Below are 17,240 nucleotides of genomic sequence, written 5' to 3'. Positions count from 1 at the left end.
AAGATGAAGCGAAATAAAAAAAAAAATTGTTGGCACTATCTTATTCTAAGTGGCTGAATTCCTCAACCAAACTGGTCCGGTCATATGAATCGGTCCTTGCTTGATTCAAATCAACCGGACCAAAACAAAACCATAGATTAAAATTGGAAAAACACACACATGAGATAAGGCCCGCTTGTTTGACCTGCCATTTTTCCATTTGTGCGCAAGCAGGTCTTACCTGGCCACTTGAGGACATCACAACACTGATAAGAACGTCCTTGATGGCTTCTGCATGACATACGAGAACCTTCCCAAATTTTCCAACGGGGTTAATCTTTAATTGAATCCATCTAACCTCTTTTGAAACATTTATGGCTGCTATTTGGAACTGTTCACAATTGTGTCCACTTTGTTTCAAGGAATGGGGGTGGACAAAATGTCCCTCATTCAGTGTGTCAGTGTTCCAGCAAAACAATAATAAAGAGCCTCCTCCATATGTGGAGTTGGGTGGGCTTGTCTTTACATAAGCGTGTTTTCCTGCCAGTTGCACAACTGCACTTGGGTCAATAACCTACTATTTCTTTGGTCTACGTATGCTCCAATGGGAAATGGGACAAGATGTACAGTATGGAAAAAGCAACTGGTGTCATGATGCAATGTGTCATCTTGTTGTGTTCCCAGTGATTGTTCACTGCAGTAGTTCTATTGCTTCATAGTTTGTCGTTTTCTTTTAGAGCAATTAAAAGCCTTCCTTTTATTTGACTCCATTTTTAAAATGTATTATTTGATTAACATTTTTGTTTTCAATTTTTTTATTTGTACAAATAATCTCTGGTGATATTTTAAAATATGTTGATGTCCCTATGTTTAAATGTGTTCAAATGATATAAAAAGGTTAATTTTGTAATGTTTAACTAGCCTTAAGTTTTTGCGCACCCAAATATAGACATGTTTTTTTTTCCCCCGCTGTGGTGACCTCATGCATGACGGGAGCGCCGACAGGGTCATGCCCTTCCCGCACTTTAACGTCAACACGCTGAGGGGAATGTGAATGAGACACACTGACCTCTGATGACAGTCACACTTTCTTTTTGGTTTCTTCACACAATTCCATGTAATTGTCATGACATATTTACATGTTGTTTCCTAGGTAGGGTGGAGTGTTGGGCCACAAATATGTGCACACACCCAGGGGAGCAAATCACACATGCTTTCTGCACAGTATTGCATCAGATTGATTGAGTTCAAAACAGTGGCAAAGTCCTCCAAGTCACAAAGTCAACTTCTTTTCTCGACAACAACAATGCAACAAGTCGTGTTAAATTTATTCTTTAAATTCTTTTAATACCACGTATTAATCACAAAATATTGTAATTAGGTTTTCAGTTTTTTGGGGGATTTGTTTTGCATATTGTATTTTATATTGATTTGTTTTCTCTCAAATTATCAGGATTTCTTATGATTTGAATATCTTTGTTTTCATATTTTTCTAGTTTTATTGATGTATACATAATTGTTCGGACTTGAAAACACGTTTAACAAAAAAACAAAAACAAAGGGAAATGGAGAAAAAAATACCATAACAGTATACTTGTTCTTGAGTCTTTGTCGCCCTCTATCAGGTCGACAAGGGAATTACACCCTAAAGGCTTTTTCGCAAGCCAACAGAAGTTGACAACACACCAGACAGAAAAAGAAGTATTTTCTTTATTCATTTGTTGGATAGTCTCATCAAATGTTGATATAGATTCCCCAAAATTCTATACATTCTTCATTGATATTTTAATATTCTATCAAAATGATTCCAGCTGACTGGCAGCAGAATTTATCCCTGAGAATTACCAACCATCTCCCAAAATAAAAATTCAAATAAAGTACATGAAGTTATCATACTTGAAGTTATAATAAAACAAATGTGTGTTTGTGGAATGTCAAGTGTAACAGACTTCATGGAACTCACCTCTTTCCAGTGTTTGAAAGTCAAGTGTCTCTTCTTCATGGACTATATTATTTCCAGTGAGTTTGAGCCATCCCCATCACATTTGTCGGCCGTGCCGCCGTTGGAAACTTCTCCCTCGAAGGTGGTCAGCGGCAGGTAGGTGTAGTTGGCACGCGAGCGACTCGCCCGTGAGGGCCTGCGCAGCAGGGCCGCCACAGCCAGCAGGCTGAGCAACAGCAGAATGCTCAAAACGATGGTGAGCGTCAACCAAGTTGCCCTGGAAAAGAAAAAAAAAAAAGTGCATTTTCAGGATTTGTTTTCTCTCCACAAAAAGTTGCAGCTCTGATGAAAAACACGCCGCTATATGAAAAGTCATAATCACAAAGTGTCACAAAAACAGATCTATTTGTCAACTCACTCTGTCAGATAAGTTTCTCGCTCCCGTGAGCGTCCGCCTGAAACAACAAAAGAGAACTCTTCTGACGGAGAGCAATTTGCTGGCCTCGGGCGGAGCTTTTCCGAGACGGTACCTTCTTCGCAGTTTGCTCCGGAGAATCCCGCTGCGCAGCTGCAGCCTCCGTGGACGTGATGGCACGAGCCGCCGTTCATGCAGATGCAAGTCTGATTGCAGCCCTTGCCGTAGAAACCTGCCAAACATTCTGAGGAAAGAGAATATTTCCTTGACACATCGGAGTTTGTCTTAGCGCCTCTCGCTAGCTACGTACCTCGACTGCAGTTCTTGCCTCTCCATCCGGCATCACAGACGCAACGGCCTGCAACGTGATTGCGCAAATGAAGCATCTGAGCTGAAAGCCGAGGTGCTCCGCAATGCTTACCGGCGCCGCAGACCCCGTGGGGACGGCAAAATGGCGCTTGACACACCGCCCGCTCGCAGCCGGCGCCCCGCCAGCCTTCTCGGCAGCGACAAACTCCGTCCTCGCATACGCCGTGCCCGCCGCAGTCCGCCGGCTGGCAACGTCGCGGGTGGACGCACAGGACGGTGGAGACTGGCCGAGCGCAGCGCCACCTTGTGTCTGCCTTGCTGAGGGCGGGAGAATCCTTTCAGTCTGCAGCGAGAGGTGCTTTTTTTTTTTTTTTTTTTTTTGCTTATGAGGCGCAAGCTACCATTTGTCAGACGGGTAGCTAGCCAAGACGCCATTGGACACAAAGGTGGAAGAGCCGCCGCCATCCATATTGATGGCGTTGATGACTCCATTTTCTTTGAGAAAGTCAGCCATCTCCCAAAGGTTCATTCTGTCAAGACATTGACATAAAGCTACAAGATTTTCATGTGGAGTTCTTTTTTTTTTTCCCCTCTTCCAAATCTCTCACCCCCTTTCTCCCGTCTGTCCGTCCATCTGCACCAAGACCACCCTGCCCTCGGCGTCGTGACCCAACGCCGTCCTGCCCGAAATAACGTCGGTGAAATACTGCAAGGAGCCTGGCGAAAGCGCACAAAATGCCTTTGGTCATTCACGACGGAACGCTACGACCACCCCGCGGACGCACGAGGACGTCAGTTACCGGTCTCCTGCGTCCCCTTGCATTCGGCCTTCAGACTGGAATTGATGTACACCTGGCCGTTTCTCAGCAGCCACATGACTCCGCTCACTAACTGAACAAAGGGATTGGATTCATCCAAAACCTCTTCCTCGGACAAATACCTGCATATACAGAAGCGCGATATCGAGTGAAAGAAATATCAATTCCGATTGGATTATTTTACGTCTCTTACCCAAACACCAGGGTCCCGTCCCTCCTAATGCCAAACTGGGCGTTCTGCACGCCGCCGCCGTCCTGCACCATCCTGCCGTCGCTCACCACGTTGCCCAGACACTGGCCCGTAAGAGGGTTGTAGAAGCCGCCATTCAGGGCGTACAGACAGCCAGCGGCCCGGGACGTGGCCTCCACCGTCGACAAAGTGGAATTGCCGCAGCCTCCCGGCCGACCTGGCTCCAGCACCGACAGGGTCCTCGGTGGGTCGTGGACGACAATAAAATGGGCTGAGGCAGAAAAGAAACTCAGCGCATTTTGGGTCGGGGAAAATCCCGACAATAAATCAAGATAACGCTAATAACGTGATGATTTACCGGTCGCAACACGGCCGGGTAGTTCGTACGTGACCAGCCTGGACTCGGCTAGCGGTAGACCGCTGTGGTTGCTGGCTGGAATGTTCTCGTGTGTGAGATTGCGGTGCACTTTGGCCTGACAGTCTCTGAAGCGTGAGTGGTGAGAGCCAAGGCCGTCCGGGTTGGGCTGAAGGATGCTCATGTGGGCCACTGGGGTGTCATCCAATGCCCACACTCTGGAGAGGGAAGGAAAGATAGCAAGAAATGTTTTCAGTCCTTACAATGAACTAAAGATAGTTTTAGCTACTGCATGATGATTTTCTATTATTTTTACGTGGATATGCAGAGGTTAGGGTCACGTGATCGGATATCGAAAATGTAAATATGGTACAAACATGTTTTTTTTTCATTTTGGCATAGTCATCAAATATGACGTAAATATAGTGCAAATATATAGAAACGAACTAAAAGATTGTTACAATTATACACAGAGGAGCTGTCGACCAAATTAAACTGATTACAAAAAATGAGGAAGTTGGTGAGTGTCGAGAAACAAAAACACTAACAAGTCAAGGAATATTCCTTTTTTTTTTTAATTACTCTAAAGGACAGTATTAGTTGATATCAAAGTTGTTATTTGGGGAGAAATAAAAGTTTCCATATGCTGGTTACTGGGCAGCTAACTAATTAGCATCCCTGGTCGTTTGCTCCGCACACTCACTCACCCGTCAACGGGACTTGGGCTTGTCCACACGCGGCGGCAAAAAAGCCATAAAAACAGCCACAAAAGTCTTCCGGATATTTGTGTGGGTGCCATGAGGAGCTCCTCTTATTGATTAAAATGTCAGGTGACTTTTTTGCTTCATGTCACGCAGCATGGCCACTTTATTATCGCGTACAATTGCAAAGTAGACATAAAAGTTAACTTGCTCGGCCTCCGGTCGTGCCTTTCAAAATAAAAGTATAATTTCCGTGAAACGAGTTACAAAATAAAAGCACACGTATGGTACCAAAAAAATAAAATGATTTGCTTTTTACATTTTTTAACATCATATATACTGGCACCTGGTGGTCAAGGTAGGTCTGACCATTTTCTATCAACATTATTAATGACGTAAGTCACGTTGATTTTCGTTATACACAGTCTCGCCATAGATGGCGGTATTGAGCTCACGGTGGTGTTCACCATCCACCAAAAGCATCCAGAGAAGAAGAAAAAAAAGTAGGAAGTTGAAGGGTAAAAACATGGCAGCGAGCATCAGTTGTATAAATCACGCATTGTCTTGCGTGAAACCTTCGCTGTTCTTCACCGTTCAACGCAAGACGTCCCCGGCCAGTGCGTGCGCTCGGCGGGCGGCGGAAATTCGGAGTGTAAGAGCCGCGGCCAGCGCTACTGCGGACGTTCAGCACAATGAGAAGTTCTGCTTAGAATTGGTCAGGTGGGTCAAGGTTGGCATCTCCCAATTCTGGAGCAATCTGTACTCAAGAAAGTAGAGAAGCCCATCATTCATGGAATTCTATTTCTCGATCTGAAATGATGATTTTGAACAGGTCCAGGGACTATGAGGGCTTTGTGTGCTCCCTCCTGCTGCCACAAGCGGCACGACGCTCCGCCTTGGCTTTGAGAGCCTTCAACGTAGAACTAGCACAGGTGAAGGACTCCGTTTCTCAAAAGTCTCTCGGTCTGATGCGAATGGAGTTCTGGAAGACGACCATCGAAGAAATCTACAGAGACAAACCGCCAAATCAGCCGGTCAGCATCGAGCTGTGGAAGGTAAGCATGAAAATCATTTGATTGAACAATTTCGTGACCATCTTTTTTTTTTGCAGGCCGTGAGGAAGCATAACCTGACCAAAAGATGGCTGACAAGGATGATAGCAGAAAGAGTAAAGCTACTAAGACCACAACATCTTATTTTGCGGACGAACGGGATGGATCGGAATGAATCTTGGCGTTTTCGTTTCAGGAAAAGGATCTGGATGACAGAGGCTACCGTAACCTTCAGGAGTTGGAGTCCTACGCCGAGAACGCGCAGTCTTCACTCTTGTACCTGCTGCTCGAGTCTCTAGGTAAGAAAGTCTTACAAGAAGAATGAAAAGAAATCATTTTGTGCAAACGTCTCTTGCGGCAGGTATAAAAGACGTCCACGCGGATCACGCGGCGAGTCACGTGGGCAAAGCTCACGGCATCGTGACGTGTCTGAGGGCCACCCCTCATCACAGCGTACGACGAAGAGTTTACTTACCCATGGACGTCTGCATTTTGGTAAGCTACTCGGCTTGCTATACTTCTCCACGCCAGGGAGTTTTATCTTGGTCTATTTGTAGCACAGGGCTTCTCAGGAGGACTTTATCCGCGGCAGCCGGGAGCAGAACATCCGGGACGTGGTGTACGACATCGCCAGTCAGGCTCACGTTCATCTGGAACACGTCAGTACACCAATTGCAAGCTTGTAGTTCTGTTCATTTAGCACCCTCTTGTGGACATCTAGGACATTACAGCTGACTCATCAAATAAGGGAGGTATATTTACAAGAATCAGTTCCACAGGGGGGGAAAAAAAAAAAAAAAGTATTTGTACAAATAACAAATAGGCAGTGGCTTGACTATATAATTTTTTTATTTTTATGAATGAATTACATATCTAGCTTGGAGCAAACCTGTTCACAAGTCGCGTTGGCATTCTTCATTAATTAGCAGTAGAGCGTCAGTGTGAAGGTCATGCATGCTGTGTTTTATTTTTTGCTTTTGTCTACCCCCCCCCCCCCCCCCCTCCAGGCACGTTCCTTCCGCCCCAGCGTCCCGGCAGCTGCGACGCCGGCTTTCCTCCACATGGTTAGTCCTCTCACGGCGACTAATAGGCTCATGAGCGCTCCTGGCTCTCTTATTAGCCGGGTTGCCTAGCCAACTTCAAATATATGTATTTTAAGCTTTCCCCATTTGCCATGCAACAAGCAAATGATTTTCACCCCATCGTGGTTATTTTTTGGCATGGCTACCTTAGGAAACTAGCTCGGCGTCCCCTCTCAAGCGATTAAGAAATGAATTGGGAATAATTGCTGCCGTCAAAAAGTGATCCCAGACTGTTATCAATTAAAATATCAAGAAAAATAAGAAGATAATTCCACCATGAGAGTTCAAGGAGACAGAGCGACGCGATCCGTCGGGTAGTTTTACCTCCTCATCACCTTTTGTTCTGGTGTTTGTTCCATCCAGGTGGTGCTGGAGGACTTCCTGCAGAGGGTGAGGAAGGCGGACTTTGACATCTTCCATCCGAGCCTGCAGAAAAGAAACCCCCTACTCGCCATCCAGCTTTACCTGCGTTCCTGGAAAAAGACCTACTGAAGGCCCTCAAAGGCTTTTTTAAAGAAATGGACATTTACAACCTCTGCTAGAAAATAAAAACAAAAATGTGAGTAAATGGCTGATTTAATCTTGAATTCAGAGGGTGCGCACACTTGTGCAACTCCAACAATTTTGAAATAATCTCGGTTTCATGTTTTGGTGTTCGTATAATGTTGCATTTGAGTAAGGGTGTGTAGACTTTTTATATCCACATGGTTCTGATTTCTGCCCCCAGCAAAAAAAAAAAAAAGATGATTTGGACTTTTCTACTTTGAAAAGAAATTGGCCTTTGTGTCGGCTGTCACGCTCGCTTACATAACGCTCGCCACGCACGTGTTGCCGTGCATATTTCATGATGTTAATTTTTCATGATTTAAGTAACATGTAGAAAAGTGACGCGTCTCACAAGGGAACGATGTTTTTCTTTTTTTTACGGCTTGCAAAAAAGCAGCCCATAAAATGGAAAAGGGGCTGATTTTTAGAGGGACGTTTGATTTTTAGGGAGAAAACTGAGACGAGAGCTCATTAGTCCGAAAAGACGCGAGTTTGTTTCTGCTGCCCACAAAGGTCTGCCTAAAAGCTTTGACACATCATTTCTATTCATCTCCCATCTTCTCCTCAAAACAACGGCGCACCTGGCTTGAGTGGATTTTACGCCAGTAAATAATCAACGGGTCTTTTGGTGATTGCTCATGCTAATAATAACGCTCTCGTCAATTTTTTGGCGATGGCGTCAAGCTGAAAGAAAAAGCTTTTTGCTAGATGCGCCGCGCTTGTGTCATATTGCGACTGGCTCAGAATGACTTGAACAATACCGTTCGAATATTTCTTTCGCTTTACTTCATGAAAAGTGACCAGTGGTTCTGTAACACACTTTTTATTTTTGATTCTTATTCTTGAGCTCAGATGACAAAACCATTTCACCAACTTCAAGCACAGCTTCACAGAGAACGAGACCAGCCTCCCGACACTCTGCTAACAATTTTACCGAACCACAGATTGCACAGACCCGTGAACAACTTCGGGTTAGCGTACCCAACCCGGACCTTTTGACCACAACGTAACAAAAAAAAAAAAAAAAAGTCTCAACTGGAATCATCAAGATGTCACTTTAGCAGTCCACGTGACAGACATTCATGCTTGATGAAGAAGAAAACTCAAGTCCGTCTGGAGCTCTTCTTGGCGTCTCTCAAAAGCAATTTCTGCGCACACAGCCGGAACTTGTGATCACGTACGCTGTAGATGATCACGTTGCAGCAGCTGTTGCTGGCCAAAATCCAAAAGGCCAAGAAGGAGAAATTACACCACTGGTTACCCAGAACGTTTCCCACCACAAAAACAGCAATGGGGGTGAAGGAGGCGGTGAAGGCCACCGTCAAGGTCCCGATAGTCTTGGCCGCTTTGATATCGGAGAAGGTGGGCTTGCTGGCTTTCTGGCACTCCGTCTCGGCCAGGTGCTTCCTACGTTTGGAGTGCTGACGGATGCTGGATAGCGAGATGATGTTGATGGCCACCGTCCCGCCCAGCAGGGTGAAATCGAAAGCCGGGAAGAGCAATAAGATGTTCCAGGCCTGGGAGGGGAACTCGCCGATACTTCCCAAGGCGTAGTTGCACATGCGGCTGCAGGTGTTGTACTCCAGGACGATCTCGCCGCTGAAGAGCAACGGCGAAACGGCGAGGAAGAAGCTCCCCAGCCAGGACAAGGCGATAAGGATGCTGGTCCGTTTGCGAGTGATCACCGAGTCTTTGTGAAGCGGCCTCAGCACGGCGATGCTCCTCTCGATGGTCATGAAGAAGATGGTGGTGATGGACACCAGCGTGCAGCCGGCGAAGATGGGTCCGATCACCGCGCAGGGGTGGACGCTCACGGAGCGAGAGTTGGAGGCGGTCCACTCGGGCGCGGAATCGCCGGCCATGAGTCGGAGTTCGGCGTAGACGGATAGCGGCACCACGAAGACTCCCACCGCTAGGTCGGCCGCCGCCAGCGAGGCCTTCAGGTAACCCTGCGGCGTGCGGAAGTGCTTGGTGCCTAAGACCACCGCTAAGGTCAGAAGGTTACCGAAGAGGATGGCTAAGATCAACAGCGCCATGAAGACCACCATGAAGATTTTGTTGGTCTGCGTACAGCAGCACACCGTGCACGGAGATTCCTCCGCGCCGTCTGGCACGCCGGGCTCGACCGGGTCGATCATTGCGCAATCGATCCCCCCGGGCCGGACGCTCACGTTAGCACCTGTGAGGAAAACAAGGTTGAGGATTAGCGGTTGCGAGAAAGCGCTATGCTAGCGCCAAGTACTCAGCCTTGAATGTGACTTGGAAAGAAAAAAAAAAAAACAAGCTAAGGTTTCCACGTCAACAAAAGTGAGGCATTAATCATGGCTATTTAAACTGATTTCTTTTTTTTTTTTTTTTATCCCTCGGCTGTAAACATTTGCGCTCTTTCTCCGAGCGAAATGCGTACAAGGTCATTGGTGTGTCATCGAGAGGCTGGGAAAAAAAAAAAAAAAGAGAGGTTCTTTATTGCAACGACCTTCGCCTTTGGGTCGAGGGAAAAAAAAAACGTTGATAAAAGAATCCCATTCAGTATAGAATACAAAGTAGTTTATGTAAGTCGCAGTGATTGGGCTCGAGCACTTTCTTTTTCATGGCCGGAACTCGATACTTAAAATGAAGATCAAATTTTGACTTCCTACTGTAAAGTGGAATGAATTCCCAAATACACATTGAAGACTTTCAACCATATTTGAGAGAGAAAAAAAGCGATAGATGGAAATCAATTCAGAATAAATTCATACATTAATGTCATGTAAAAAAAATTATAAAAAAAATACACATTTAAGATTTTCAATCATATTTGAGAAATCAAGCAGAAAAAAAAGGGATGGAAAAAAATAAAAGAATCGGAAATAAACGAATGTCATGTAAAAAAAAAAAAAAAATGTACTCTCCATTTCTGCTCCATCTGTAATCACATCATGTGACTTGATACGAGTAAATAAGCCGGCTCACGTGAGACCGGAGCGAGCGGCCTTGATGGACAACCACATCATAATCTAAGCCGACGGCCGTAGTAGTAAACACAAGCCAGCGAGCTGGGCCCTTTTTTAATCCTCACAAACATTAAAAAAATAAAAAAAAAATTGCCCCTGCGACATTTGACCCCCCCCCCGTGTATCATTTTCGACACTGATGACACTGTACCATAATAAGCTCGTTCTTGTTTACAGTAGATGTCGCAACGGGACGACAAGCCTCCTGGACCCACGCTGTCATTGCTTATCTCTCAGTTTCACATTCGTTTGCACCAGTGGCCAAATACACACAGACACACACACACACACACACACAGACACACACACAGACACACACAGGGTCCCCGAGCCCATGTGGCTGCTCATGCAGAAGGCTCGCTCATATCTAGCTAATCATCTTCCCCGGAGTGCCAGAGCAAATAGATGCCATGCTATGTAAACTATCTTTACATGCACGGATGTACTTTAGCTTGATTTACAGGTCGTATAAAAAGTCTACACACCCCGAGCCAAATGCCTTGCTTTTCTCAGATATAAATGAGACCAAAGGTCTACACACCCCAATCCAAATGCTTGGTTTTCTCAGATATAAATGAGACCGAGTGGAATCATTTCAAAAGCTTTGATCGATAACGATCGATAACGATCGATAATCGGAACTGGTTGCATATGTTTACACACCCTCTTGCAAGTGGCTGTTTGCAATGACACCCAATTGTGTATTACAAAATTGACCAGCATCAATTCTTTTTTTTTTTTGTAAGCAGACCTTGTATTCAAATGAATGTTAGTTTCGATTTCATTTTGAATCCGTTTTATTTCATTTACATGACAACTATACATTCTGTTTTACATGACTTATTCAATTAAATTTTTTTTTTACTCAACATTTATGGACTATTATTTTTTTCTCTTTTTTACAAATCTTACTGTCACTTTTCTACCTTGAAGGTACACAAAGCGGCATGAGCAATGAAAACCTTCCTCAAGGACATGTTGACATGGTTGCAAGAGCTTAACAAACAAGAAATAATTCTATTTATTGATTTATTTTTTTTGACTTTACCTAGCAAATAAACAAAGACATATTACCATAACAGATTTGCAAGTAGTCCTAAAGTGCAATTGTACAAATGATCCTTTTACACCAAAGTGCGCTTCAACCCCCGAGAAAACCTCCGAAATGATGCTGGACTTACTTTGAGTGTCACTTTGAGGAAACCACACCAATCTTCACACATCTTGCCCCCCCCACTCCATCCTTGCACGCATCCATGCACGCACGTGGCGGCTCCTGCTCTCCCCCCTCCCTCCCAAAAAAAAAGAAAGAAAGCCCACTCACTCATCAGCTCACGTCCATCGCGGCATCTTTGTAAAAGGACCAGGAGGAGGCTGATGATGATGATGTTCCGCTCAGCTTTATAAGGGTCTCTCTCTTCCTGCTCCCTCCATTGGCTGACTGTGAGGATGATGACAGCGAAGCCCCCCTCCTCCACCTCCGCCGCCACCGCTCGTCCAATGTACATACTTTCCATTATGTCGACGGTCCTGCAAGTCCATTAAAATGCATTAAGGTGTTTATTCTGGTGCATGGAAAGAATTCATCGACAGTTAGAAAAAAAAAAAAACAGCCATTATGGAAACGCGTTAATGAATCAGCAGCATGCATAAGGTTATGGAAAAGAAGACATTTTATGTTTATCTTATGTGGATTAAAACCATTTCTTCAAACTGGTAGAAAAACACACATTAACATTCTCTCGTGCAGTAAAATTGTCATTTTATAGGTCATATCGGTATATGAAGACTTTTTTTTTTGGGGTGGGGAAATATAATACATAAATCAAAGTAATCAATCTAAGGAAATACATTTGTGTGTGTGTTAAAATGTGTGTATCGAAACACCAACATTTAACTTAATGCTAACATACAATGGGAAAAACCATAGACAGGCTAACAGAAGTTAGCATAAAGCAGCTGTCAACCTTTTTTTTTTTTTTTTTTTTTACTTTAACAAACATGGAGCAGCCATGCATTTTGCATTTCAAAGATGATGTCATCGACACGGACACGACTGTGCGTGGATCTCCGAGTGAAAGTTGAATCTTCATCTTCAGCTGCTGACACAACACTTTAATCTGCATTACCTCACTGGTCGGGTTGCCGCCGTGACTCCCGGATTAAGGATTACTCGCACACAAGGGAAACACGAGATTACGCCATTCTCTGTGTGTGTGTGTGTGTGTTGCTGCAGTTGTGCCAAAACAGAAGATCAATTGTAACGCTTTGAAGAACACAAATGGCACCTCCACACTTTCATGTACTTTGCAGTTTAGTGTGTGTGTGTGTGTGATCGGTCGCACTTTATGCGTGTCGGGGCGATGATGACACAGCAGCTCGCGTGGCACGAGGCGCCGTTCGATCCCCGCCCCGCACGCCACCCGAGAGCGTGGCGTTAATTCACTGTGACTCTGACATGCTTTGCTTGTTGTCTGCGGGCCTTCCTCATCATCTTCATCACCCCAGCTGGGTGAGTCCCTGGGCGGCCTTGGGGATGGGGGGGATGGGGGGGAGTTGGACAGATGGGTGTATGCGTGTGCGTGGGGGCGAGCTCACGGTCCACTGGCTGGCCTCTGAGTCACGTTTGAGTGTGCAGTGATGTCATCTTTGTTTGGACGTGCGTGTGTCCAAGCAAGAAAGCAGGCAAAGCGGAGGGGGGAGGAGGCGAGAGATGGATTATGGGGGATGCTGCCTCATCCTAACCTGAATAGATTTTTATTGATTTATTTGTTTTTTGTTTTTGTTGTGCCCTAAAAATATTTTTTTTTAAATCTCATCTGGCATCTTCCTGCTCTGCAAATCAATCTTTCATATTAAGATATAGCAATATGAAAGGTAGCCACCGAGGCACAGAGCGCTGAATCGATAATGACATTCATATCTAAAATATGAAATCCAGAATGAATCCATACCCATTTCGATAATACGTCGGTGTTGTTTGGACGCCAGTACTCGGGATTCGGAAAGGCCTTGGGCAGGTTTCAGTTGCGTGGCAACACATTGAAGCTAAAATCAAAAGAAGACACAAATGAGTGAAAACAAAAGGCTGTTGGAAATGAATGAATTTGGGATGTTAAGTGGAGAAACGTGAGAGGAGTCGAATTGGATATGAGCAAAGACGAATATTTCTCCCTTCAAAACTCACATTTTCTACCACGCAACATCAGTTGAAGTGAATTTGCCCTTATTTTGCAGTGGTTGAATTGACAAGTCAACTTTCCGACCTTCAAGTGTCACTTGAACAGGCCTGATGACAAGCGTTCTGATTTCCGACCCTCGAGAGTCCTTGAAGGCACCGCGTTGCTCGGCTGCCATGTTGTTGTTTTTTGCCCCCCCTCATCTCCACAGGCAGGCGGCGGCTTGCGGTGTTGCGTTTGAGGCTGCTCGGCTCCTTTTTAACGGACACTTTTTTGATGGGATCCGCTGCTCTACCCGCTTCGTCGGAAACACACATCACGTTTATATAGTCATCGAGACACAGAGAGAAAAAAAATAGAGAGTCTGGTAAGTACTTACTGTCAAAAAAGTTACTTGGGTGTTGTGTTGGTAATGTTTACTAGCTTAGCCGATTAGCTTGGACTTCGCTTAAGTATCGCCTGGTGAACGGTGCACGCTCGACAATCTTTCCTGGAATAGATAAAGATCAATTGCTTGCAGTTTCTGATCGAAAGGTTAAAAGTAAAACAAAACAAAAAGTTAAGTCTAAAGTACAATCGAGGCGAAGAGCTAACTTTGTGTCGAAGCTGCGCTGGCCAGTGAGGCGAGGCTAACGGTAGCAACAGTTTGGTCCAAGTTGCAAGTTTGACATCTGTTGAACAAATTTGTCCGTTTTAATCTACAAGTTTGCGTTAAGTGTCATTTGACAATTGTTACAGGGGGTAAACACCTATTTGGAAGTACTTAGTGATTGGCACGTGTGCCATCATATTTCTCAGGTTCGGGGTTCGAATCTAGGATTTCTCGATTGACTTTGCATGTAGCAAGCAAGTTAAATATAAATGATTTCTCTTGTGCAATGCAAACAATGAAACTTGACAACCGGCTGTAATTAAGCCTTTTCTATTTGAACTTTGTCGACCTTCATTTGGGAACAATGTCAAACAATTTACTGCGCTTAATTGTCTAACAAAACAAAAATGGTTTTGAAGAGGAGCGAAAGTATGATCCAGACTCCTGCTGAGTCGTCTTCCTGTTTCAAAAGGGAAGTTGCGGCTCAGCAAGTTGCATTGGAATAGAAAAAAAAAAAAAAAAAAAAGTTGTACCTCCCCCAAGGAGTCTGGCACACAGGCTTGGGTCTGCTAAGCTACTTAGCATCCACAAATATGCGTCTTACAAAAAGGCTTTATGCTCAACACATCCTCTCTAATCTCTTCTATTAGTCACCATTAGCTACCCAAATAAAGCATGATTAAAAAAAAAGTTATGATGAGCAAGCAAGGGGCAAAAGTTGGAAAAGCTTCATTGGGTTTGTTAAGAACAGAATAAAGTCCAGGATTTTGCAAGAGCCTTGTTGCAAGGCAAATGCAACTTGAGATTGGTCACAATTATTTTGTTTGAAATTCACTACCAAGGATGAAATGAAGTCTAGTCCAAACGAGAGATGGAGACATCACCTTCATGTTTACATTTGTCTGATGGTTAAGAAATGTGAAGGTAACGCAATGCCTGAGATTGACTCACCTCCATCGCTCCACTTCCTTAAAGGCTCAAAAATCATTATGTGTTATTACCATCTTTCTTATATGGCTGTTAAAAGCCGTTTCAGAGAAATGCTTTTAAAAAAAACTTGTCCTTAATCCTTTTCAATGCTACCTAGAAAAGCGAGGGGGAAAATAATGATCTTGTGCTTGTGAGGAACTCTGTGGTCATTTGACAGCTTTTTTTGCTTTTTTCCACTAATGAGTCCGCAATAAAGCTGGTAAATATTTGTAGGTAGACACAATTTGAATACGAGCAGGGCGAGGCGCCTCGTCAATGATCTACCCGAAGCGTCCTCCGCTCCCTTTTTTTTCCCTTCCAGCCAGCACAGCTTCTTGTGTAATCATAATCCAATATGTCAGCGCGTGTATAAATGGCCGCAGATTACAAGGCGCCCCCGTCGGACATTGTCTGCCGTACATGAAGTGGAACTTACTGTTGCCCCGGTAACGCTGACTCAATGCAACTCTTTAAGTCGCAGTCTTAACTAACTGCTGGCAAATTCAATCAACGGCTGTCTTTGCTCAGTGTGCCTAATAAATTGACCTGCGTGTCGTGAGAAACGAGAACAAGATCGACCCCGAGACGTGTCGGGACGCGCCTCGGCCAATCAGACGACTCGCTCGTTGATTTGTGTTACAACTTGACGTGAATTAATTAGTTTTTTTTTTTTAAACGCTTGCGGCTAGGACAGAGAAGTTCCGATGAAACACGCCTTCAACCAACATGAATCACTCAAACACACTAAAGTTATGTACTCGTCGAAATAACTTTTTCAAAGTTTGGAGCTGATAGCAAAAGAATTTCCAGCCCGCTCACAATTTGGATGAGTCTGAAGGATAATCTCACGTTTTATCATCGTTTATTTGGATAATTCCGCTTCATTAGATTCTCTCCCAATTGCGCCTCCGCAATTAACGTCATTAACGAAATTCAAACGACTAACAACATGGCGGCGAGCTGCTTAAAAGGCCAAAAGTGACTCTGGCTCATGAATATGTTCCATGTCATCTATAAAGCCGCAAAAAGTAACTTCAAAGACATTAATTACAACGGCGGCGATGATAAAGTAAAAAAAAACACAATAATCCGTCCCTTTGTTCCCGTTGAAAACAATTTCAGCGTTTGCTCGCCACGTTATCTAGCCCACCACACTGCTTCGGTGGCAAGCGGCTAAAGTTGCAGAAAGGCTGGTGGCCGGGTCCCTTCGGAGCCGCTAATTATTCTCATCCCTCAGACGGCCATTGGCGCCTTGCTAGCATGTCAACCAAACAGGCGTGCGTTTCATGTTTTTATGATCACTAGGCCAGGCGTGAACGTGAAGTTTTCAGAAAGGCGAGCGTGGCCAATTAGCGTCGTTGGCTCCAGTGTGGCAACCGCTCCAGCTAGCTTATTAATGTGCACGTCAACTCGGGTTGCTGCGCAAGCTCATTAGCATAGGCGCCGTTGTGAAAGGGCCTTGTGTGGAAAGCTAATGACTTGGAAAAAAAAACCACAGCGACTCGCTTCAACGTCGATTCCCGGTGCCGCGAGATGGCGGCAAAGCACTACTTTGGTCTAAATGACCTCTGAAATCATTTCGACAAAATACGAAGAGTGCTCTGACCTCTTGTTTGCGCCATGTGGTCGTAACCCATACGTTTGCAGGGCCGGGCCAAGATGGTTGACCGCCTGGCCAACAGCGAAGCCAACTCCAAGCGCATCTCGGTGGTGGAGGGCTGCTTCGGGGCGGCGGGCCAGCCCCTGGCCATCCCGGGCCGGGTCCTGATCGGCGAGGGCGTCCTCACCAAGCTGTGCCGCAAAAAGCCCAAGGCGCGCCAGTTCTTCCTCTTCAACGACATCCTGGTCTACGGCAACATCGTGCTGCAGAAGAAAAAGTACAACAAGCAGCACATCATCCCGTTAGAGAGCGTCACCATCGACACGGTGCCCGACGAGGGCGAGCTGCGCAACGGCTGGCTCATCAAGACGCCCACCAAGTCCTTCGCCGTCTACGCCGCCACCGCCACCGAGAAGTCCGAATGGATGAACCACATCGGCAAGTGCGTCCAGGAGCTGCTCCAGAAGAGCGGCAAGGCGCCGGCCGGCGAGCACGCCGCCGTCTGGGTGCCCGAC

General features: G+C 45.3%; 3 protein-coding genes across 9 annotated transcripts; 1 reads left to right on the top strand and 2 right to left on the bottom strand.

Moving 5' to 3' along the window:
- Positions 1-1,694: 1,694 nt before the first annotated feature.
- On the bottom strand, positions 1,695-4,955 carry nagpa (N-acetylglucosamine-1-phosphodiester alpha-N-acetylglucosaminidase). Its single transcript, XM_085917654.1, has 11 exons — positions 4,716-4,955; positions 4,012-4,226; positions 3,657-3,924; positions 3,446-3,585; positions 3,254-3,362; positions 3,047-3,175; positions 2,758-2,963; positions 2,647-2,694; positions 2,452-2,580; positions 2,340-2,376; positions 1,695-2,198 (listed from the first exon to the last, which is right to left on the bottom strand). The coding sequence occupies exons 1-11, from the start codon at positions 4,805-4,807 to the stop codon at positions 1,985-1,987; spliced, it is 1,587 nt and encodes a 528-aa protein (XP_085773780.1). The 5' UTR covers positions 4,808-4,955; the 3' UTR covers positions 1,695-1,984.
- Positions 4,956-5,162: 207 nt separating this feature from the next.
- On the top strand, positions 5,163-9,020 carry ndufaf6 (NADH:ubiquinone oxidoreductase complex assembly factor 6). 2 transcript variants are annotated; one of them, XM_085917657.1, is made up of 9 exons: positions 5,164-5,429; positions 5,542-5,764; positions 5,821-5,877; positions 5,958-6,060; positions 6,123-6,256; positions 6,319-6,420; positions 6,769-6,825; positions 7,207-7,402; positions 8,242-9,020. In XM_085917657.1, exons 1-8 carry the CDS (start codon positions 5,236-5,238, stop codon positions 7,333-7,335), a joined length of 999 nt encoding a protein of 332 aa, XP_085773783.1. In that variant the 5' UTR covers positions 5,164-5,235; the 3' UTR covers positions 7,336-7,402; positions 8,242-9,020. The 2 variants fall into 2 exon arrangements, with proteins under 2 accessions (XP_085773784.1, XP_085773783.1); XM_085917658.1 differs by lacking the exon at positions 8,242-9,020 and having other exon boundaries at positions 5,163-5,429; positions 6,324-6,420; positions 7,207-7,399.
- On the bottom strand, positions 8,087-16,982 carry LOC147051666 (trace amine-associated receptor 6). 6 transcript variants are annotated; one of them, XM_085917649.1, is made up of 6 exons: positions 16,732-16,869; positions 13,944-14,054; positions 13,652-13,862; positions 13,340-13,433; positions 11,710-11,915; positions 8,087-9,568 (listed from the first exon to the last, which is right to left on the bottom strand). In XM_085917649.1, the coding sequence occupies exons 3-6, from the start codon at positions 13,740-13,742 to the stop codon at positions 8,493-8,495; spliced, it is 1,467 nt and encodes a 488-aa protein (XP_085773775.1). In that variant the 5' UTR covers positions 13,743-13,862; positions 13,944-14,054; positions 16,732-16,869; the 3' UTR covers positions 8,087-8,492. The 6 variants fall into 6 exon arrangements, with proteins under 6 accessions (XP_085773775.1, XP_085773778.1, XP_085773777.1 ...); XM_085917652.1 differs by having other exon boundaries at positions 13,573-14,054; XM_085917651.1 differs by having other exon boundaries at positions 13,652-14,054.
- Positions 16,983-17,240: the final 258 nt, after the last annotated feature.

This window comes from Syngnathus leptorhynchus, chromosome 8 (genome assembly GCF_054491065.1).
Source record: "Syngnathus leptorhynchus isolate UIUO chromosome 8, UIUO_Slep, whole genome shotgun sequence".
Taxonomy (NCBI): Eukaryota; Metazoa; Chordata; class Actinopteri; order Syngnathiformes; family Syngnathidae; genus Syngnathus; species Syngnathus leptorhynchus.
Note: the sequence above shows the minus strand (reverse complement) of the source record. Positions and strands in the feature narration are given on the sequence as shown.